General features: G+C 27.0%; 1 protein-coding gene across 1 annotated transcript in view; it reads left to right on the forward strand.

Moving 5' to 3' along the window:
* The first annotated feature begins 7,455 nt into the window (after positions 1 to 7,455).
* LOC126899728 (CAP-Gly domain-containing linker protein 1 homolog) overlaps positions 7,456 to 26,299 on the forward strand; it is a 24,860-nt gene continuing 6,016 nt past the window's right edge. Inside the window, exons 1-6 of the mRNA XM_050674855.1 lie at positions 7,456 to 7,853; positions 13,797 to 14,474; positions 14,553 to 15,622; positions 15,689 to 15,876; positions 18,259 to 18,369; positions 25,453 to 25,748. Of these exons, the coding sequence (XP_050530812.1) occupies positions 7,845 to 7,853; positions 13,797 to 14,474; positions 14,553 to 15,622; positions 15,689 to 15,876; positions 18,259 to 18,369; positions 25,453 to 25,748 (2,352 nt within the window). The 5' untranslated portion in view covers positions 7,456 to 7,844. The remainder of the gene's footprint in view (positions 7,854 to 13,796; positions 14,475 to 14,552; positions 15,623 to 15,688; positions 15,877 to 18,258; positions 18,370 to 25,452; positions 25,749 to 26,299) is intronic.

Here is a 26,299-nt window from a genome sequence, read left to right on the forward strand (position 1 = left end):
AAAAAAAAAAAAAAAAAAAAAAAAAAAAAACACATCTTAGTAAAACCAATACCTTCTCAGCTTCGCATCGAAGCTAAAACAAATTAACTATTATTTTCTTTAGTATTGGGTTCTTCGATTATCAGTGAGTATCATAAACAAAATAAAATAAAATAAATTGATCATCAGAGAATATTTTTCTATCTAAAACTCCTTTTATTAATCAACTATACGGCAAAATTTATTTTAATCATTATAAATACGTCTTATATATAGTAAAAATATAATAATTTTATGGTATTTATACAGCGTTGGAGGAAGATGATGATGGTATGTTAAACTTATTTATTTAGTGATTATTTAATAATTACGATAATAATACAAACTTAATGATTTAGATACAATTATTAATTGACTAAAAGAAATGAAATGATATTGAACGATGCAAAATTATTTTGAGAAATTATTGTAATTAAAAGTTAAATTAATATTTAAGTATTTTACTACAAATTTAATTAAAATAAACATAGTATATTTAATTTATATAGAAAATATCGGGGGACAAGTTGAATAATCTTCATGGATTTAAAAAATATAGAATGGTTTACGAATTTTTTATCGAAAAATATAAATATATTAACTAAATAATAACAACATTTTTGAAAATTACTTTATTTATTAGAGACTTCTAGAGGTTTATCAAATGTAATATACGATTTTGGCGATTGTGGTTGTAGAATCGTGGAATCTTTCTTTCGCGTCTATAAAAATGTTGATTATTTTGGGTTGAATAGTTTAATTAAAAAAGGGCCTAACTTTTAAAAATAACGCTTACCATTTTCCTACGTTACTATATAAATGTTAGTTTTTTTTTCAATTAATGTGTCTATATTCTAGGTCAAACGGTATAGTTCTATAAGAGAGAGGGAGTAATTACAAAAAAATATATTCGTATTTTTATGGCACTCCTCAAATATGTGGCACCTTAAGATACTTACCTCTATTGTCCCCCCTTAGAAAGGCTTTGTTTCCATTTAATTAGGATTATATCTAAATCAAATGTTTATTATAAAAATGCACAATAATTTCGGAAAAAATTCATAATAAAGTCTGCACCTTTATAAGTCCAAATAAAACTATCAATTTAGTATACCTTTTAATATTCTTATTTTAGGAATTATTAGACTTATAAATTTAATTTATTTAAATTGATGAAATGCCAATACACATTCAAAGCTTATTACTCACAAATCTGTATTTATTTAATCTTATAAAAATATTTCTATGCTATTTCAGTAAAACTGATTCATTAATTTTATGTATAAGAGAAAAATATTGAAATAAATAATTTGGTTTATCAGTTCTTCTAGAAAATATTTGATAAGCCAATAAAAATTTCAAAATATTTACAATGTAATAAATAATGATGATATTTATATATTTTTTATAGGTATTCCAGTATATAAAACATTGATAAGTCGTCCATGTATAATTTGCAATAAAACAAAAGTATGGTTTAGTTATTCTAAATTATGCCTACATAATTATTGTAAAAAATGTATTAAAAGCTAGAGTGTAAAAAGAAGTACTTGTTCATACTGTTTTGAAAAATATAACCCCTATTATTCTTTCAATGTATTACTTCCGAGATCATGAAGTGTTGTGTAATTATTGTAATAGACGTACAGAAAAAAATCGAATAATTTGATTAATTTAAAAAGTTGAATTGATGTACTGGCTTCTTAAAAATATATTAATTGAATTTCTAAAAATGTTGTTAATAAATCTGGATTTATTAATAATTTATTATTTTCCAAGTCCATCTTTTGCAATATAAAAGATGGATAATTTGAAATAATTTTTACTGCTAATTTTATTTATATTGTACGGGTATTTTAATAGTTATTATACTGTATTATACTAATACTGTGATTGACTATAATATGCACCTGCAAACTAAATTTTCTGACAACAATAATAATAATAAAATTCAACGTAATTAACTCGCAATATAAATATTGTATAACAATCAAAAGTCGACCTCATATAGAGTGATACGATGTAAATGCCGATTTACATCGAAATTTAACGTCATACAACCAGTGGCGGCTCGTGGCTTGGACGACGGGACGATGGCACCCCCTACTGAAATTAATTGAAATATGATTATTAATTGTATGTTCTTAATTCTACATTTTTATTGAAAATGCAAATTTTTAAATAGTAAAATAGTTATAATACATTTGTCGTGTGCCAACATTAAAGTTGTTTACCTCAGTATATGAGGATACATGTGCACACACGAGCAGTGTTTGGACGACTTACCGCGCGTCGTCCGAATAATATTTTGAAACGCTTATCATAAACGAGGTGTCCAATCGTGTGCGTGCGGGTACAGTTAAGCTGCAAATCTTATGTACGGGATTTGGACGACCGGCAGCATCGTCCATACAGTAAAATATTAGTATATTACCATTAGTGATGGGCATAATCGAATGATTTCGATAATCGAATGATTAGTAATCGAGACATTTTCATAATCGAGTGAATCTCTCGAAAAATCACTCGAAGTTAAAATCGTCTGCTCGTATGATAAGAATAATCAACTATTATTATTTATCGAGAGAATCGAAAAATTATTCGAAATATGAATAAATATACCTATAGTAAATAATTATTAATTTAATTTTGCTTTTTTTATTTGTTGGTGTTTATTTATAATTATTATATTAAACTATAATTTAGGAATAATAATAACAATAATATATTAATAATGCATTATTAATAAGTGTTTTAAATAAAGNCAATAATATATTAATAATGCATTATTAATAAGTGCTTTAAATAAAAGACAAGTTGTTATTTTTTTTATTTAATAATTATTACCTATATTTTAAAAAAACCGATAACAAATTTAAAAATAAAAACATAAGATAAGGTAGCAATAGCCTGCTTGACCATCATAATTAAAACACCTAATTCCACACCTAATTGATTTTTCATAAATTCACAACTAGTGAGAGAATCAGAACTCAGTAGTTTAGCCAGTTCAGGACAAAACTTTGTTCTAATCGTCACATACTTCCCAAAAATGTGACAGATAAGGTGTTGCCATGAGTAGCGATTGAACGAGTTGAAAATAAGACTCGAAGTCAACAATTTAATAATAATTCGACTATAATTTATGCTAAATAAAAACTTAAAAATAGTATTCTCTCGTTTCATCGTTTCATGGACATCATTCGAAATAACTTTTATTCGATTATATACATTTCAAGATCAAGAAATCATTGTTTTTATAATAAACGAGAAATCATTAGAAATAATCACTCGATTATAGAATAATCAATATTATTCTAATATTATTTATTAAAAAAATCAGAATATCTCGATTATATAATTGATATGATTTCAATAATCGAAATATCTCGATTATTTTCATAATCAAGATATCTCGATTATATATCTCGATTATGCCCATCACTAATTACCATATTGGATAATTTATTTTTTGAACTAACTACGTGTACGATCGTCGTTTGCTCTAATAGTATAATCGATATTATTATTATTATTTTCATTTCTATTTTCTACTGCGATTTTTAAAATAATAATACGTGTATTGTGTTTTATTTTATTATATTTAATTCGACAATTTTTTATACCTATAACTGGCGGTATTATATTTAAAGTCGCACCACCACAACCAGCACCCACGAGCCGCCACTGCATACAACGTTGGATTGAAAAACATGGAATGCTGTATAATTTAAACCCATTATATAAATGTGTTTAGCTAATCCGAGATGAAAATTTAGATACCTATAAAATATTTATCTAGATAAGTCATGACACTGGTCTGGACAGAAGTATCATTTGACCGACATCTTTTTCGTCTCATTTCCAGCGGCCATACCGCGTATCATATAACAATCCGAAGTCAACATAACTTTTTTTGCATTTTTTTTCTTAATTATTTTTTAAGGTAAAAAAAATTCAAAGTTTGTTTGATTTTTATCTCATTTAGATAGAATAACTTCGAGGACCCCATTACTGTGGTCTCCTCTAATGAGAATAAATGTCATATTAAATTATTTTCCCATATAGTTTTTTGTTGTGTCTGTCGTTAATTTTGCTCACCTCTCACTTAACAAATTTTAATGATCAAAACGTAAAAAAAAAAAACGATTTTATTTTGTTGAAATTATAATTACCAAATATTGGAAAAAAAACTTAAATTTTAGAATTTCAAAAAATATATTAAAATTACGCTGGTGTAAAAAATGGCTACTTCAAAAAAAAAAAAATTTTAATTAAATATCTCCAAATTAATACGAGTATGAATTTTGCTTTTATACTGAATTACACAGTAAAATCACATCACTAAAATAAAATATTTTCTATTGATTATAGAGCAATATATACTTTACTAAACCAAATGTTTACGCTGATTTCAAGTCTGAAATTATATTTTTTCTATCACCTCTTTTTTGAGATTATTACCAATTAGAAATATATGAAAAAATTAGTGTGGACGTGGCATAGGTCATCGGGATAAATTTTTTTTTAAATTATAGTACGTAATATAAGCTCTAATTTAACACATATTTAATAGAGGCAGTATTTCCAGAATATTTTCAAAAGTTAAGTTGAATATATTGAATTTTATGGAAAAGTTTCTATTTTGAATCCCCCCTTGTGGGCAAGTATAAGGTCAGTTTTTTAAACAAATTATATAAAATGAAAGAGAAATACCCAAGGATTCTATATAAAAAAAATTATATAAAAATATATTAACATTGGTGATTATTAGACTGCCTATCCTTTACGCCTGGTTACTTTTATAAGTAAAGTAATAACGATATAAAAATGTAATAACATTTATATTAAAGATATAGAAGATAAGACGGGTGATTTAATCAGTATGTTATATTTTTATTTTTATTTTTATTTCTAACAATAAAAATTCTCAGCTCTCACTGGATGATATTAATGGTGAATACTAAAGAACCTTAATTATATTTGGTTTATGACTTTATCCTCAAAAACTAAAAAAATTGTCCTGTTTTTTTTTTATTCAAGAAAATGTTTGTATACATTTTTAATAATTAACGTAAAAAATATTAGAGTATTTCTCTCGTATTAAACACTTCAAAAATATTAAATTAACATTAACGTATTTGTTGTAATAATAAGTGATAACGTTTCAGAGACAACCCTAAATGCCACTGAATTCTACTTCACAGACAACTATATCAACCAACGTTTGTTAAACAATGTTATGAATAACCAAACAAAAATTGAAAAATATTATCAATTGATATTAATCACTCACTCATCATACATTACTTGATAAAATATTAGCATGGTCAATGGAAGAGACATGTGCCCCTGTGTCCCTCTCTAAGTATGCCGTTACCTAACAGATCTTTTCTGAAAACTTTCCCGTCTATTTTTCCGCAGAACAAAGATAATTTTAAAAATTCTTTATTTACTAAGTTAGAACAGACGGATGTTAAAATATTTGGTTTGATTGTTCCTTATCGTTTTGTATTTATTATTATTACCTCAATTATGAGCAACTCGATAACATGTGTCTAAAAATATTATTGAACGTCAATTGGGGCATCATTTAATAAAATATTTCTTAGAATTTATTGACATTTGTACCATTTTTACATTATACTTCACGTCTGAAAAATTGAAAACACTAATAGCATTGTATTACTATGATTAAATGCCATTATTAGACTATAGAATTTTAAATACAAAATATTCATAATACACATTTTATCATGATGCATCAAAAGTATTTTCTGATTATTAATCATTTACATATTGGACAAAATTTATATTGAATACTTGTTAATAAATAGTATCTTAACATTAACATGATTATGTTAATAATATATCGTCGATTATTTTAATGTTAGATACTCGATTTCTGCTAAAATAATAAAACCATTGACTTTCTTTTTTGATTTTATTTAGTTTATTCATATGATTTTCGATTTATCAATCATCAAGTACTTTTTTAATTCATCTCTTATACCTTATAAGGGTGTCAAATTTATTTTTTAAATAGCAACATACATATTAAAGTAGCTTATATAATGAAAAATAATTTAATTAAGAATGACTGGTTAATCATACCGTTCTACCCTTGGGTTGTTAAAAAACATAAGTAAACAGTTGAAAACCTTTACTTATGAAATCCATAAGACCAATGTAAATTTTGAAAAATCTGGTATTTTAAATACATTTTAAACATTTCGAATTTTAAACGTAAAAATCCTGTTCGACCTATTCTTTCGGAAGTTATTAACATTCTAAACATCTTAAAAATTACATACATTTTTTTAAATTACGTACATATTTAATAGAACTCGTCAATGATATCGATATTGATATTGATTTTACGCGATATGGGCAACAATTTTTTTTTTCAATATTGCAATAAAATATCGCTGAATTCAGTACGATATCGAAATCCAAAAATATATTCTTGACGAACCCTAATATTTAATATAGAATAGGAGTGAGGCGGATGTATGACTACATCAAATCATTATCATATCATGACTACATCTATCATTAAACATTTGTCCACAGCACTCGGGGGGGTTGTTTAGTATTACGTATTTGTTAATACATAAAAAAAAAAATACATAATATAATTAAATATATTTTAAATTTATCCCATATTTCTTAAAAGGATACTAACTTAATATTTTTCACTAATAAAGAAAAAATGATTTAAGAAAACTGACTGGTTGTTTACAATTTTTGAACTAGTATTTTAGAAGTTATTAATTAACATGTTAATATATTGACTAGAGATAAGGTGCGGGTTATGTAGTTTTCATCATTAGATATTTCTTTAATGATAAAAGTTTCGTAGAACTTCTTCAACTCAAGTATAAAAATACTTATAACACTTGGATTATTGATTCAAAAGTTGAACCCATATGGACCAGTCATTTTCTTAATTAAGCTAATTTGTAACGTAGGAGAAAGTTGAATATGTTCACTACTGCCATTTGAAAAAATAAAGTTGATATCCACATAAGGGTTAAACCATGGACATAAACAATTAATAACTTATAAATTGAAAAATAATATTACTCAACAAATTCAAAACATATTTCTTTAAAATTATCATTATTTTAGGAGAAATTTAGCGTTCAATTATAAATCAATCACTCTGTATTATTAGCGTAAATGAAGTGGATATAATTTAAAAATAAAGCGGACACTAAAATATAAATTATCTAATGACCTGCTAGCATGAAATATTGCAATTTAAAAAAAACAAGTCTAGGAATAAAGACGTATTATGCACATTTTATAAAATGTATCTAAACCACTTGGTGCGCTGCACGTCGTTCCGCTAGTAGCGATTCTTAGCGGGAAATAGAATGCGCGAAATTGTGGCGGGCTTCGCGTTGCCGGCAGTCGTTGCTGTCTGCTTATTGATCGCTTCAAATGTTCGACCCCCTCTACCCTTTCTTGTCACTGTCGGTATGATAGTGCGGGTGACGACGCCGTCGCGCCGATTTGAACATTCAGTTCAGTTGGTTCTGTGTGTGCGTTTATTGCGCGTTACTGTGTTTGTTCCGTATCGTGTTTTACTTTTGTGAGTTAATAAACCATTAGAAAATTATATGTTTTGTGAGTTATACTTCGTGTACACCACAAGTGCGCAGTTACTTTTGTTTAATATGTTGTGAGTTATAAAAAAAATATATAATCATCAAAATGTGCGCCCGTCTATAGTGCTCCATCGTTCACGTCAATGATACCTCAGCAATCCATTGTTATCCGGTAGTGTTAAACTGTTGGTGTTGGATATCGATCTGAACGCAATGGCCAAAGTAAGAGTTTTTATTAGTTTCTTTGTACCTGAACTGATGATGCGGTTATATTTGTTTTGTATGATGAATAAGAACCGTTCTCTTCTCTTGCAAATTACTTCATAGTTCATAGACGTGTTGCCATTTAAAACCCTACTGCCTTGAGGTGTTCTGATATAATCAAGTATTTGAATCTGTTTTATGTGCATAACGATGCCAAAGTTTAGTCGCTTAATTATGGTGTGCCTCATGATATATGTCTAGTGACAAAAAGAATAATATCTCAATATGTTATATCGGAGTGATGCTAATTCGGTGTGTATTTTTGTGAAAGTGCGATAGCAAAAACTGTTTTCTGCTTATTATTTTTGTTTACTATATATATAATTTTTTATTAGGAACACATTTAAATAGAATATTAAGATATAAATTATGTATTATTTGTAGTTATTCGATTAAACGGTTGCATAAATTAAAATTATCTTGTTTATTTAGCGGATTTTATACGATAGCTTTTACTTTAAATTCTTCTTCACGTTTATGAGTTTTGATTTTTTTTTTACTCCTATTAATATTAATTAATTTAGTCCTGATAACATCAAATATATAACACGCAGTATTGTTCGTAGGTCGGGTAGGGTATTCATTATAAGTTGATAATAAACACGTAAAATCGCCCCTGCATCCCACCCCTTATATTGTTGAACTAGTTCCAGGGGAACTCTAGAACCCTATTCCTATGTACGCCACTAGTAATATGTAATTTTAAAATTGTAATGAAAGATGAACCATTGTTTTTTTTAACGTATTATTAAAATCATTTTAGATAACAGAGTTAGGTTTCAATGTGTTCTATTTATATATATATATGTTTTCATTCTTTAAAGAAAAGAAATGAAAATAAAACTATATTGTTTGTTTACATAACTAATTGGCTATTTAAAAAAGTAAATTTTTTTGTTAACTTGAAAAAATTTCAGAATTATGGTCTTAAGGTCATATTATATATTTTACCTTTTCCCTTGTATCTTGAAAAATATTCGAACTCTAGTTGTTAAAAATACTAAAATTAAAACTTGCTTCTTTTATTAGAATCAATTTACATTTTTATTGATCTCATGTTCTTCAAATTATACTGAAAGTGACTTTCGATATTCTTATGATTAATGAAATGAGGCTATGATGATATTAAACAAATTTACATTTTCTCCAGATTGACATAAATGTGTACTTATTTTTGTAAACTAAAATTTTTATATTCTCTTTTCATTTTTAAATAATTTGTTGACTTTGGAAATGCGTTTAAATATTATAATATTACCAAATATAAACACCAGATTGGTACAAAGTAATAGTGTTACCTTGAAAATATATTATTTTAGGATTACTATTAACCCATAGAATATCATGTTAAAAATATTTGAAGTCAAACTGGAATTATAAGTGTTAATGAGTTTTTAAGACAAAATTTTGCTGTATGTATTTTGTCTGTAGGCTGTTGTGCAACCGGTTGGTGACGTTCAAGAAAACTTTTAATGAATTGAACAATTGAACGCTAAGTTTTAATTGTTAATTAATGTTAACGATCCGAGATATTGTATAACCAAGTAGTTCATTGCGTTTCAAATATAAAAACGCGTCCTATTTAATTATTTATTTTATGCACCGTCCGCTATAGTAAGTATACGTTTAAAGGAGCCATCGTACTCTCTTCTTCAATGGTTGTGCACAATAGTGCCTATTGTGTAACATAATGCATAACTGTAAAATTATTCACATCTCGTTTCCTTTATAGTGTATTTAAATAATGAAAAATAATTATGTGTAAATAACTTGGGGTATATCTCATCTTATGATAAATAAAGAAATGCGTTAAGTAAACTAAGTTTTTCAAATATTTTACTTCTCATAATGAGGTTTACTTGTCAATCTCATTCGATAATGTCAATTTGAAATCTAGAAAATTCGTATATTAATCAATTTGAATTTGAGCTATAACATTTGTAATAAAAACTATTGATATAAAATATCAATGCGAATGATTAATGTTATTGTAAATTCACATTTTTAAATAGGAATGAACTTTCTATTTTTTTTAAACTATAGTGTAGATGCGAATTAGTAACGGGATTATGCATTACCTTATTGTGTTCATTTTTCGTTTTTTATGGGCACAAGTCCATGCCCGCATGATTGAACCCACCAAAGCTATATGTTACATGTATGGTTAGCGTCTAGGAAGGCACAGGAGTACCTTCGGTAAAAAAAAATTAGTATTTTTTAAGTCATTTTGTAGTTTTTTCATTGGGTTTAGTTTTAATTTACCCTGGGTTAAAAAAATTGTATAATGTTGCATCTTTTTGTTTCCATTTTAATGGTTATATTAATTTCCTTAAGTACTTAGACTTTTAGATCTTGATAAATTTTATTTGTTTTGATACCAAGCAATTTAATTTGAAAAATTCTTTCATTGTTGCAATTGCTGTGATTTCTAAATTATTATCTATTATACATTAATTTTATATTAGTGCGTTAAAACTCATCACTTAAAATCACTAATAAGTGATTTTAACTAAATTTCGTTGTTGGAAATATTAAAACAATTATTAATTTTTGTAGGACGTTTGCTACTATATTATTTTTTATCCAAAAAAATTATAAAAATAGTATCCTATATGAAGTTAGTATTATAAATTAATAAAGCTTTTATTTTTGTTAACAAGCAGTATTCAATGATAATATTGTTAGATTCATCTATAATATTAAGATTAATATTATAATAACAATAATATAATACTTAATGAAATGAACTGGGTATGTCCTTACCTGATTCTGTTTTATTAGTTAGTTTTACTACTGTTGGCTGATCATTACAATGGATAATAAACATTGTTATTTATCACGATTCACGGTTTAATGATGAAGCGTACCATGTTACGGTTGCACGGTTTCTAAATCGTTGTTGTTCTCTCAAGGTCTATTAGATTAAAATTTGAGACAACTGACTATGTCTAAAAAAATCTTTTTTAATAATCGTTATTATAAATTTTTAATATTTTTACTAAAACTAAAAAAGTAAATTCTTAAAAAACCAAATACAAGTATATTAAATTTTGATAATTTTTACTTATTATTCAATAGCTCATTTTTACAATAATCTTATCATTTTTGTATACTGTATACTGCATATCCAGTTTTTGTATATTATAGCTTAAAATCACATATTTATACTTATTTTAAGAATAACAATTTAGATTTTTTAAGTATGAATGTTGAAAAATTATAAGGTAGATACAACTTAAAAATTGCACATTCCAAAGTTGTTGTCAAATGATGTTCATATACAAACTATAAATAAAATGTACAAAAATATTAATTTCATATTAAAATGTGAGGTTGTGTTAGCATAGTAATTGTATCTTACGTCAAAACTAAATACTGTTTAAAATGATTATATTTAGTATTCCCTGCGTTATCTACATTCGCATGTATTAAAAAAAAATTCAATTTGCTGCAAATGTATTTAAAAATTTTAAAGACAACAATTTTTGCATAGTACCTTATTTAGAGTGGGAAAAAAAAAATGAAAGTAAACGTTTTATTGTAGACTGATATATTTTTATATTCTAGTATATTGCACTTGTACTACTTTCTAGATATTTTTCCAGATGCTGATATTATGTTTATATATATTTAACATTATATTAAAACCTTTTATTTTCATGTAATATACATTAATTTCATACTCTAACTGGAATAAAAATAATAAATTAATAAGTATTCTGTACTTTGATTAATGTTATATAAGAAAGATATCCAACTTTATTTAATATAAAAATTAAGCGGACTGTCTTTAACTATGGTTTCCCTACGACAAAGCATACTTATTAATTCTTAAAATGCATAAATTAAACAGAAATATAAATTAATCGTATCTCACATTATATAATTAGGATATTATTAAGTTATATATTCGTGTAACTTAATGCGTTTGTACCTAAAACTTAACATATGCATCAATTACAGGCTCACGTCTTGGGAGGCACTGGGTAAAACACTAATTATATTAATTATAAAGTTAAAAGCCATTTTTAAAAGTAGCTATGTGGCTCTTATCAATTACTTATAAATAATATGTTGTGTTATGTCTGTTGGTCTAATTTGTAAATATTAACATATTCAGAAAAAAAATCATTCATAGCTAATTTACAATATTTATCTATAAGTATATTCATTTTTTAATTATGCTTTTAAAGGAAACAAAATGTGTTTATTGTACAAAATATAAAATATTAAACTAATTATCTTTTATTCTGAATTTTACTTTTTCAATATTACTTAAAATTCTTCCATATCTAATGGAGATTTGTTAGCGAGCATTAAAGTGTATCAATAGCATATTTCGTTATACGCTATTATATGTCATGTTACATTCCTGTCTTTATACATATGATATAAAACCTTTGTATGTACATTCTTGTATGCCCATGAATAATTCGCTTAAAAATCGCAATATTCAATTTGACAAGTTTCAATTTTAGTTGGATGTCAAATTTATTGTTAGGTTAGTTTGGTTGCCCATCTATACTTAGTACTGAATTGTGAGTTATTTAGATTTTTACTTCTAAAATTAGGTCAGCACCAAATTAATTTTATATTATTTTTTGGATTGTATCCATGAAACTCTTCTGATAATAATAAACCGGACATATTAAGTCGCTTAAAATTAATAATTTTTAACTAAGTATTAAGGAAATTAAATTGTTATTTTAAATTAATATTAGCTTTAAACATCAATTATTCATTTTATAAAAACAATCCATTACTTAATTATAAATATAAATATTGATACTCTCAAAAATTGTTTTATAAATCATTTATATTCGAATATGACACGGGTCAGCAATTAAACCTATTGTTTAGTGGCGTGGCCTGGATGTTTTAATAGGGGTGAATATAATAAAAAAAAAAAATAGATAATAATCAATATTTTGGATCTTTATTTTGTTCATCACTTCATTTTAGAGATAAATTTGCGGTTATAGATGACATAATGCGAGATATTTAAAAATTATCCCACGCAATATAATAGCGTTTTTAGTACGACATACTGATTTTTAACTTTGATTATTCATTTGACTTTATTTGATATTATTATTTTTTTTAATTAAAATCACTATACATGTAGTTTAAATTGTTATTTCCCAGATAGAAAATTCTATTATTAAAAACGTCTTCATTTTGTTCTGTTGTACATTTTTAATGTGCATAATAATATTCATTATAATTAACATTTATTCGAAATAAATATGTCTAGGTTACTACAAGTTTAATAATTCTATCATGACTACTATTGATAATAATGTATTAAAAATTGTCATGGTATTTTTGTTTTGTGATGTACAGAGTAAAGGGTGTGATGCACCTGTTAAAATCTACAACTAACATAATGTAATTGTTCACCGAGTTTATATCAATACCAACTGTTAGTAGTCACAATGTAATCCTATCGTTTCTCGTCCATTTGTGTGTGTTATGTTTATTACATATATAACGCTATAATAGTTTTAAAAAATATGAAACACATCAGACAAGTGTTTAATTTTTTATTTTTATATCATGATCTTATGAATTTCATAAGCATTTATTACGGCAATATTATTTAGAGCGTTATTATAAAAGCAATTAGTAATTATTATTCCAGTACGTATATTTAAACTTAAGATTTTCTATTCATTCAAATTTATAGCTCTTAGTACACGTTTTGAAAATCGAAAAACTTCATTAACAATTAAACGTCATTAGTATTCTTCTTGCTATGGCAATGAGTCTTTGTTTGTAATAATTTAACGACGTTTTAGTAATACATACACCAAGCTTATGTGTATAAATTAATAGTTGCTTGTGTTTATTTTTCCTATCTAATTGTTAAACTTAGGCTAATTTGTTTTATTTGATTTTCAGGTTCCTGGGGAAAGTAAAATTCCTGTATTGAATTCTGCTCCTTTGAGATCTCGATTTTCTAATATCTCAAACAAAGTTCGTTCTCATTTCGATGGAACTATTCGAAATTCAACTACATCGTCAACTTTATTTGGGATTTTTAATAATGTCGATAATAAATTACAACCACCTCCACCAAACCGTCCTTCATCACTTTTTAAATCAACAAGCCGCTGTTCAATAACCGAAAAAGATCTTGGTAGTTTTGTAGAGTTAACTCAACTCTCTAAAACTGGCATCCTAAGATATTTTGGTAAAACTATATTAGGTCCAGGAGACTGGTGTGGCATTGAAGTTGAAAGTGGTCATGGAGTTTGTGATGGATCCATAAGCGGTGTAAGATATTTTTCGTGTAATGATCAATGTGCTCTATTTGTACTGTCCCATTTAGTACGACTAATTGATCATAAGAATAATACTAATGATAAATTAGAAGCCGAACTTATGTATGACGATGGTTGTCCAGCCACACTAGCTAATTGGGAACTTGATTTTGGAAAAACTGAATCCCCGTTTGAAGGTACTGATAGCTTAGGTATATTGACGCCAGATCAAATGATCGAATTTAAAGGAGATGAAGCTCACTATGAAGTAGCGGGTCTTTTTTTTAAGATGTCGCCTCAAAACCCCATACCAGAAGTAAGTATTTTCATGAAATAAATATAAGTGGTTAAAATATTTTATTAAACATTAAAATTTGTATTGTTTAATTTTTAGTGTATTTGCGAGGGTGATATTATTACGAGTGATTTAGAAATGATATCCATGCCGAAAGATGACGATTTAATATCTCCGGTTCTATCTTCAGAACCTTCGTTAAATCATACCGTATCTGAACACGACAGCGCCAGTGCATATCCAAAACGTTCTACTGTTTCATTTGGGCATGTTTTTTACGATAACGCCATAATTGATCGAACTCCTTCTTTAGAAGATTTACCTATGGATGAGTTTTCGTCAAAAACAACAACCGAAGTACCACTACTTACCATTGCACCGATTAATAATGTTATTAATAGTATAACCAGCATTGGAAGTCTTGATACTGGATACCAAGGTGATGGTGAAACCAGCCGTCCGACTAGTCGTGGAGCTACAGTTAAACGATTGGGACCACCTGAACCGATGACAGATTCTGACTTCTTTACAGAAAGTGAAGCTGAAGATCATTGTCATCGTAAAGCTAGAGTAATAGATGGTACACTTTATTCTGGTGACACTGTTAAAAGTCAACCGGAAGCATCAAATAACACTATTACTGGTACTGTAGAAGAAATGGATTCAAGTGGAGTATATTCAGACTTCGACAGGATATGTGAAGAGCCTCCAGAACAAAACGAAAAATGTGAAGTAATTTCCTCCAACAATTCATCTGCTTCACCTTCTTCTGTCAATAGTCAACGAGTTTGTCTAGTCGCTCCTTCTGAACGAATAAACTCGGTGACTGTTGATTGTACAGAAGAAGCGTCTAGTCCAGCAAGCAAGAGGTATAAAAGACCAACCACTTTACAAAAGCCAAGAACTCTCGATGTGAGACAGGATCAAGAAAACAGAGCTCCTAGAACTAGAAAACCAGCTGGTCGTTGGGATGCTGTGATGAATAAAATAGAAAAAAGCAAAGTCGATCAAAAAACTCATGCTAATCGTCTTAAAGACGTTAAAAGCAAAATTAATTCTACTAATCCATTGGCTACATGCTCTAACAAAATGAAAGAATCGCCAACTAACACTGAACCACTGCCAAATATTAGATCTCACCGGGTCAATACGCCTCTTAAAGCAAAAAGGTGAGTTTAAAAACCATTTAATGCTTATGCATCAAGATTTATAAATAATATATTTTTATTTTACAGCCGTAAAGTGAGATCACGAGGTGGATCGGAGTCCAATTTACAAGTTAATGATGAAAAACCAAATATCTCAAGATCTAGATATTTACCAAAGAGTTCTCAAAATAGTTCTAGGGATAGTTCATTTAGTGATCTTAGTAATGAAACAAAAATTGCATTAAAACAAGCTGCTTCACATCCCACACTTACCCGTAAGTATTCTATATGTATGAATACCTTAAAGTGGCGTTAATTGATAATTTATCATTGCTTTTTTATTTTATACGCTAGTACACAAACAAATTATTTGATAATGTGTTGCTCAAATATTTTTTGCTCTTTGTGGGCATTTTAAATTTTTTTTAACTTTATCGTACTGATAATAAACTTTTTTTAAAGGACCTATAAAAGTTAGCCACGTTGTAAAATTACTTTAGGAACTTAATTTATTTTGAATTTAGTTAAACGATAAAATTGTCAATTTTTTTATTTTATTCAAACGTCTATTAAGTAAATTATTTTAACTTTTCCTAAAAAAATATATATATTCATATATCTAATTAAAAATAATTAATAAAACTCGAACTTTTTCTCATAAATTGCTTTTATTTTTATTTATTTATTTTTTTTTTGTAAATAATTATTAGTCGATAATAATAAACTAAATAGAGTAATCATTTACAGAGTGATAAATAATACCTTTTTAATTCGCATAATCTAACGACTTAGGGTATTTTTTCATCACTATGACCTGGCCTATATTCGGTTATTATTATAATTGCACACATTGTCCTTTGAATGTTCCTCCATATTACGAAAAAACATCATTAGAATAAAAAAAATTCTTTTCAAGTTATTTTTACCGATACTATCTAAGCATAAGTGTATAACTATTTTCTTATTTAAGAATTGTACTTAATATGCCCACATCTTGATTTTAAGGTATATGATTTTTGCTTTTAAACGTAAATAATATAAGTATATACAGTCGGAAATAATTAATAAGAATACGTCTTTCAAGTACATCATTAAATAGTATAACACGATAATTAATAAATTGAAAATAAATACACATCAAAATTGATGTCGCTAATCAATTTAATATGAAAATTGCATTATCAGAGTAATTCCATTCGATAATTTAATAAATAAAATATTTTTAAAATAGCAAAATATTCAAAATTATTAGGTAAAAGCAAACAAATTATTTGTTTCTCTTCTTCTCGTATTTTTTTTAACCATATAATATTTAAGATTTTCATTTGTAAGTCATACATTTTTATTCTTATTTAATAAATCGTATCTAATATGGTCAACTGCCTTCCTTTATCATGGAATCCACCTAAAATGTATTTTTCTATAAAATAAGTCTAAAATTTAACAATCACAAATTATACTAAGTAATATAAACAATTTCGTACTTAAGAGACTATACTCGAGTTATATTTTACTGAATTTTTCATTATATCTAGTATACATATATAAACATAGTTGGAAACATACAATTTATTATTTAATAAGGATGTAATTAATTCCGGTGTATAGTACTGTGAAATTCGATGATTTACATATCTACATCTTAGAATTTTATTTTAATGATTATTTAAGCAAATATTATTAAATTTTTAATTTTTTCTTTGTATACATAGAAAAAATGCTTACTGTTACATATGGCATTATAATATTCAATTACATTTTTGAAACTTAATATTAAGTATTGAATAGTAACACTTATGCTTTGTGATAGTTGGATATTTTTTTTACAATATGTATTATATTACAAGTGTTTATGGATGTTTTTTTAATGCCCCTGCTTACTTCTTCATAGATTATTTACTATGCATGTAAATCATTACAGTTGCATTTAATATGGAATCAGGCGCATATATTTGATGTTCAAAACCATCAATGTTAGGCGAGTGTGTTTTTATAAAATATAAAAAGTGTATATGATATATTTTATATAAATGTTTACTATATTAACACTATACAACGTACAAAGTTTTTTTTATTTTTCGGTGAGTTAATTCGCTAATTAAAGGGACTAAGGTCCTTGGTCCTCTTGGATTTTTTTAAATTGTGGTAAAATCATAAAAGTCAAGGAATTTGTGAAATTTTGAATTTTTTGTTTTATAAAAGTTTTATTCGAAATTACTATTTTGGTTCTAAACGTGTAACTTTGTCAAATAAATTTCAAAGTAAGCTAAAAAAAAAATATTTCTTTTACACAGAATTGATTTTACAGAAAAATTCGAAATAACTACTAGAATGCCTATGAAAACCTTATCTTGTCTGTCCGTGTTAGGTGTGTAGGCTAGTTACCTGAGATGGCGTCTATCCATAAATAAGAAAACCAAGGCCAACTAGAGCGAAGATAATTTGTTATTAATTCACTAATCAGTTTTTCTATTTAATTTAACGTTAACAACATGACGATACACTTGCTAAAAGTTTTCTTTAGTTTTTTTAAACAGATAAAATCTAATTTATATAGTATCCTATTTCGACAGAAATACATAAAAAATGATTTTGGTATTTAAATACGAATTGAGCTTTTGTTCATAATTTTTATTATTATAATTTTTTTATTTTAGATAAAAACTTTAATTCACGTTCAACACTTAACGCGGCCACTTCATCATTACGTTCTAAGCCAGCAGTTGTAGCTTCGAAAAGTTCTTTGAAAACCAAAAGAAATGGTACTGGTAAGTGTAATGTGATTTGCAGTTATGATTTGAAATTAACAATGTATTACTTAAAACTGCATATAGAATGACAATCTCTTATTTATTTTTTATCATTACAATAATTTTTTTCTGTACATATGTGATTTGGAATCGCCAAAGTTCTCCCTATTTCAGTTGAAATTGTTGTTAGATAAATTATAATTTAAATTAAAAAGTGCTTTATAATCAATTAAGGAGAACTTGAATCAAATAAAACATGTTCATTATTAACTCATTGAATTCGGAAGTGTTAAGAAATAAAAAAAAAATGGATATTTTCCTTTTTGATTAATTAAAAACTACTTAACAAATGTATACAGAGTCCTCAGAAAGAAGAACACGATTATGACTTATGTTAGACCTGCATTATATTAAACGTAATGATCTGTGCATTTGGTACAAATATTGTGTTGACCCTACAGCAATACTGTTTTGTAGTATTGAGGTTGAGTTGACTTTTTTTATGGCTAATTACATGATAATATTTCTTATTAATTTTGGTCTCTCTCGAAGATAAAGCTTAAATCTGCCCCTACATAGTTATATTTTGTAAAGTAAATGATCATAGTAATGTCATATAAATTATGAAGAAATTTGGTAATGAAATTCTAGTTAATTTTAAAAATAAGTTTTCACAATAATTTAAAAATAGTTTTAAATCTGTTTCTGAATTTCTTAACTTAGATATCTGATTCTTTTATCAGAATTTTTCGTTTCTCGAGTCTCATTTTACATTCAACATGAACAATTTGTTAGTAATTTAACAACAGTTTGTAGGAAATCCTTCGGATATAACAATAAATTACATTAATGTGAACTCGTGAATATAATGTTATTTTTTTTTTGTTTCATCACTATATTTTTTATACGAAAAAATATTTGTAAAAGATATGAAGAGGTACTTTTAATTTACATTTTTGTAATATTGACAGACCGTTGTGTTACCAAACGTTATTGAATATATTTTGATTATTATAATTAGGTATTACCACATTTAGTCACGTGCATTGTGTCTTGAGTGGGTATTCAAAAAACTTGCAAATTTCGTGGGCTACTTTCGAATTGTATAATATTTAAAATTTTAACACGTGCTCGTAGTAATTATTCGTTACACTTGTAACACAACGATGATTTGAATGCCATATGTTTTTTGTATACTTTACATTTTAAATACACTTTTTTGTATTGTTTTCTCTAGAACAAATGATGAATGAGAAGATAGTTAATTTTATAAACAAACAAATTTTAGCTATCACTGTGTGGGTGATGATAGAGCGTGTGTACGTGTAAGGATCAGTTGCCAACGACAGTTTAACGTTCGAAGGTCGGGTAGTACGCACATCATAGCCGGAGCGGCCGGTCTATGTAGCGGTTGTTCTCTCTAAGATGTACCACATCACTTACAATCGGTCGGTTTTAGTATTAGCTTAACTCCTTGTGCGACGAGTGTGTATGTGAATGAGTTAACGGTTTTTTAATGTTTTCGATTAAACGTGTGTAAAACAATACTTTTTACGTTTTTTTCATTATCTTCATGCTGGATAGATACATTGTACTAGTTCAAGTGAGAAATTTGCTGTCTTATACCGGTAGGACGATATAGAATTGATATTATTGTTTTGTTGTCGGATCACGTATGCGGACATGATTTGACCCTTGATAGTGTGTAAGCTGTGGATGACATTGCAAAATTCATTTCCTATAAAAAGTCGGTTTGATTTCAATTTCTGACTTGTCGGACAATTTTCTGTCGATAAAAAGACATCAAATGATTTAAGATTGTACGTTTCACCACATCTCTTAGGCGTTTTTCGCGTTTATTATTTTATTTGATGGTAATGTAATATACTTTTTTTCATATGTATGATTACTTTCATTTATCTAATTTACTAGCAAATAATACAATCTATTGATAAAATATATCAGAGATCACATATTTGGCTGCTTAACGTTTCTTGTTAATTGAACATTTTGATAAAATTTCTAGTAAATTCAAAAAAATTATTTAATGAATGTTATCACATCATTCGAGTTTATACAAAAAATGTATTAAAATACTCGTGTTGGTTTTTTTTTTTAAATATCTACTCTAATATTTGAGCTTTGTCAAAATAAATATATATTAAATAATTATAATATTAAAAAATTCACCTAAGGGTTGATTCTTGTAACGTGTAACCGCATTACACGTCATCATCACGAATTCATTTAAACCATCAGATCAGGTTTTAGGAAGTTCTTTCGTTGCATACATGCTTTCTCCTATTCAGGACGCGGAATTGCTCAAGTTTCTTCTCGTTATCTATGTACTTCAAACTGCATAACTTGAGCACGTGCGAATTCCGTTTTTTAATTCATTTATCATTCATTTAATATATTTTTGCGATATCGTTTGAGTTAAGTAATTCAAATCAAAGATAGGCTTATTGCCGCCATACCGCCAAAGCCAATACAGAGGATGTAGGTAATTACAGCGACATTGCACGATCGCGGGTCAATGGTTCCTAACGTGTTCGTCAACAATACTTGAACGCCTATGATTACAACACTGCTATGTTTTATTTGCAGTGTTTTTTTCGCGAATCCTATAGAAAATAGATCTTGCAGTTTCGTTAGAACAATTAACTATTGATGGGAAAACTACATTATATACATATATTATTGTCACTGCGGTAATTCAATAAGAGAACTAACGAGACACAATTATGGTGGGAACTCTGGGCAAACTTACTGCTTTGTTCCATGGAGGAAATAATGGTAAAAATTTACCCAACGTTCGTCGGACAAGTATTGTATCCACTCCTCCTTCCGTAATATTGTCTTCGGTTGAGAAGCCAGACACGAACCACCTGCAACGATGGTCATCATTACGTTTGCACAGGCGGAAGGCCAGACAACAGGGTAAGCTACATAAACAAGCGCAGGTGAAACAAAAATACACAACACCTTGTACGCAAAGAAAATGTGGCCGATGATACACGATAATATTATGTTAAAAGTTCCTTTCACCTACATTTTTTTTCCTAAATAACGGAGTAAAAACCATTTTTAATTGAACGCAACACATGTTCGATTTATACATTTTTTGTATGTCGTTTTATTCGGGAAATTTAACTATTGGTTCGATCAACACTAAACTCTGTAATTGTGTATTGATGGTTTTTTATTCTATGAATTTTAATTTTTTCTACATAACTTTCTAAAAAATATAATTTTAATAAAAATTTTAATTAGTAGAATCTTTGTAATGTAAGCACGTGCATAATGGATGGGATTTATTATAAATAACTTTTTTTTTTAAATTACCTTAAAAATAGACCTCTCACGAATTATACGTTGATGATAACTTTCATTATGAAAACTAATTTTTCGCAACAGTTCGTGAATCTGTTAAAAATATTAAAGTTTTGTATGTTTTTTAATGTATAGATGAAACGAGCATTATGTTTATGTTAAACTGCATTCGCCAAAAAGCGATAATTAACGTAGCAGGCGGATATAATGCGTTTCGGGCTAGCTGCCAGTTGTAGAAATGAAATTTGCTTGACGCTTTAAACTCGGGATTTTTGAACCGTAGAATAAGATAATCTAAGCGTAAGTCGCCTATGGATATAAAAAGAAGTGATTATTGCTAAAAATATAAAACGTCTATGGCCCGTGTCCCAGAGTCTATGAAACGTTATGAATATGTGTCAAAAGTCATTTAATAGATGTATTGGGTACACGAAGAATAATTTTCTTTAGTGTTTGTCGTATTAGTTTACACATAATCCAAACAGTATCCATGTAATCGCATAATGATGTATACTGTACTTACATTATTGTACTTTAGTGTAAATAGTTTTTAATTAAGATCATTCCGTTTGAAAAAGAATAAATTGAAAACGTTTTCAGTAACTTGCAATAAAGTATTTCAACGTATAATTGTATAATTTTATCTTACATTTAATAATTTTGGACGTTTTATTATTTGCTACCATTCCATATGAACGCAATTAAACACTATGTTTACATTCAGGGTGGTTAATAGAATTTCTGGCTTCATGTCGCCAGTTTGAAATTGAAATTTCAAGCTCGATAAAAAAATTTATAAGCTATGTGTTCAAAAAATATACAAAAATAAAATAAGTTCGTTTAACGTCGATTTGAGTATTCATGGCGATCTACCAGATTTTTACTATTTTACCTGATATGTGCCAGATCACATTAATATATAGTTTATTCTGTATTAAAAGTATTTATTATTTGAGATTGTTGGCTGTTACTTCTGTAAACAGTAATAAAGGAAATGAAAAAAAAAAAAAAAAAGAGTTAATATTTTACTTGGCTCGTTTTCGTATGGCCCTTTTATAGAATTATATTATTACAAATGGTAAAAATGTTGAAATTTCTAATATCTTACTTTTCAGAATAATATCCTCTTATTTTGAGATGCATGCTCTAGTTTAAAATAAAAATATTATCTTCAGGCGTAGAATAATATTTTTTTAATAACGGAGTGTGTGTTTTGTAGAGTGTGTTTTCTATATAACAGAGTAGAGCATCAAGAAGTTTTTACACAAATGATAAAAGTATATCAGTTAATCTGAGTTTTGGTAATGTCTATAATTATTGTCTGAGCACATGGCTAATGCACCAAAAGTAAAAAATCACTAGACAATTAGGTGGACTTGTATCATAGACATTTTGATGCATACTACACGCAATTGCTATTCGTTGTCTCGACGTGTGCCTCCAAAAATGTTTTCAAAGGTGTAGTGATTTTTATACTAAATTATTAAGTTTTAGTAATATCTATTACTTAAATTTCATCTTATTTATTTAATTAAATGATAGTATGAGTTTACTGTTTTTATTTTCTATTTACTATTTAGAGAAAGAGAATTTTGTTATCTTTCAAGTATTACATAAAATTGAATTTGTGGAAAAAGTTATTATTAAACTTCAAGAAACTAGCCGATGTATACCTGATAGAATATTAAATGAATTCAGTAGAATACGAGAATAATAGCCTCCCGTTACTTGACCCGTTGACATTTTCACGTATTTACTAATATTCATTGTATATATAGTTTCTCAATCGTGTGTATTGTTGTGGTATCGTTAAGTCGGTCCTAAGATAATTAAAAAATATATTTTTTTTTTACAACTTAATATTTTTCCTTATCACGTGGGTATCATTATTATCAATCTCATTTCAGTATACTTCCTTTAATCATAGAGTATTATAATTTCCGCGGTATATGATAATGAACTTAGACGAGAACTAGAACGTTTTGGCTTTTGTCCAGTGGCAATTGCGGAGGAGAGATTGTCTACTTTAAAAATAGGAACAAACGGCCATTTCAAGTAAATAATTATCTGTCCACAGTCCAACATCCGTTAAATTTTCCGCAGGATATAATTTTTTGGTGGAAATTATTACAAAATAAAAAAAAAATCTAGTTTGAATCTTAGAATTGAATGATCGCAAATAATGAACTATTTAAGAAGAAAATCTAATAAAAATTAAAATAAAAACCAAAGTAATTTCGTCTTTGACCACAAAAATGTATAATTTATTATTCAAATTAAGGTTAAACAATTCAAACTTGTTTTATTTGTACCATTTAAGAATGCGTTCGAAAATTAAAGCCATTAAAATGGGCCAATTTAAAAAGTATAATTGTTTCATTTATTTGACGTTAACTCAAGTTGTACATTTATTATAATTATCTTGCATTCCCAAATATCTTTAGAATTGAAAGATTAATATTTGACATTTATCTATGTGTTAGTTAATAATTTATATTAAAATTCAAGATTGTTATGGTTTTGTGTGTTATATTGTTATTTATTAATTTGAATTAGCTTTTATTTCTATTTTAATTGAAAATGTATATTAATTTATTTTAAATATAAAAAAAAACTAGTTAAAATAATAAACAACAATTGATTGTTCAAAAACCTAAGTCAGCTGGCTCATTGCTTAAACAAATAAAAATTACATGGTTTCTACGTTTGTTCAACTGTTATGGGTGTTTGTTATTATTGCAGTATGATTAGTAAAAAACGAGCACTTCTGAAAATTTAGTTAAATTGATCGGAGTACAAATTTCTCGTTTAGTTAATGCCATCAAGTGACATGTGAAATATTATTGTTACAATCATGATCAAAAGTTTTCAAACAACATTCTTAGTTATAAGTAATAATTTAAATAACAAGTATTCTACTTTATTAACAAACGTTGTTTATTTCAAAATAAAAAATACTTTTTTTTTTAACGCGCATATGAGTGATTAAATTAAACATATGTAGCTTAGTCGTAATCAATTAATTTTAATTAAAAAAGCAATTTTTCAACAGTATTCATGTAGTGTATTTGTGTTTTATTTCAATATTAGTATATTTTATAATATCAAAAATAAAATCTAGCAAAAGGTGATCACCGCTCTTCACGTAGTCCGTATTACAGTGTAAAAAATTATTGTATGAAAAATTTCAATATTTGGTTTTACTCATTGACCTCTTTTCCATTAAATGCATGCTGTATCTGGACATAATACTTAAAATATTATAATAGATTTTTAGCTCAAATACACTTCAATATACATTTTCGTAGGCTATAGTTTTTTTTTAAAGCATTAATAGTTCAATATATTACATTTTGATCTCTTTCATCTAATAAATCTCTGGGACCTGTCATGTTAATAAAGCCATAAATACGATGTTTAAAAATATTTATCTGTATCTAATATTATGCATAATAATATCTCCATCGCCAATACTCCTCCTCAGATTCATTCATTTGTCTACTTCTCATTGTACACAAATAACATTTTACATTGTTCTGAACGTATCCATCTATATTGTGTATGATAGTTTAAATCCAACGTTTAATTAATTAATTTCATTAAATTTTAAAGCACTTGAATATTTTGTCGTGAGTCGATAATGAAATCATTTTTACAGTTCATGCTCATTAATAGATTTGTTTATTTTAAGGGCTATTTCAAATAAATTATAAAATAAGAAAATATGTTTTTCTAGTATAATTGGTTTTATGACATTTGATTTTATAGAACATAATTTGACAGTCGGAAAATCTGAAAACAAGGGAGTTGGATCGACGGCTGTAAATCATTTGAATAACGGCAAAGCAGCAACGACAACTGCTGCAGTCAAGGTACCAGTAACCACAACTGCAGTAGCTGCTATTTCTTCTACTCAACAAAAACGCCGAGAACCGGTTGAATCTAAGAACAAACGAGACGATACAAGTTTGTGTTTACAACGTGCTGAAACTCGATTAAAACATGCCACTAACGGATTCGAGGCTTTTGCCATAATCATCGAACACCTCATTAACAAAATGAACGTAAGTATTTCTTTATATCGTAAAAATATTCTACTACTTTAAACAATACTTGATATGTATTACTTTGATAGAGTAATAAATCATCGAATAATAATAATCAATGAAAACATGATTATTTCTAATTATATGTATTATTTGATACTAAATTTAAAAAACTATAAATATATGTATATGCGCGTATAATTCATATTCAATATACTAGCGCCCAGGGGAAACTTAAATAAAATAAAATGTATATCGTAAAAGTTGACAATATTAAACTCAAGTTAGTTGGTCAAAAAATATTATTTCTCGCACTATGCTTTTTTTTCGTGAGGTTATTTCTAGTATACGTGTGTTTTTAGTACATTGATATTATCAATACATGTTTTTATATACGAGTGATTAAATGTTTTCAAAAATATCGTTAATATTTCTTTTCAACTTTGTATTGAAATGTACGATTTTCAATTTTATTTCAACTCTTAATTTTATTAATTTTGCACGAATGATATTTGAACATAAAATTTAACGATTTTCTTTAAGATGAAAATTTAAAATTAGTAATAAAA

This window comes from Daktulosphaira vitifoliae, unplaced genomic scaffold, assembly GCF_025091365.1.
Source record: "Daktulosphaira vitifoliae isolate Bord-2020 unplaced genomic scaffold, ASM2509136v1 Scaffold_1, whole genome shotgun sequence".
Classification (NCBI taxonomy): domain Eukaryota; kingdom Metazoa; phylum Arthropoda; class Insecta; order Hemiptera; family Phylloxeridae; genus Daktulosphaira; species Daktulosphaira vitifoliae.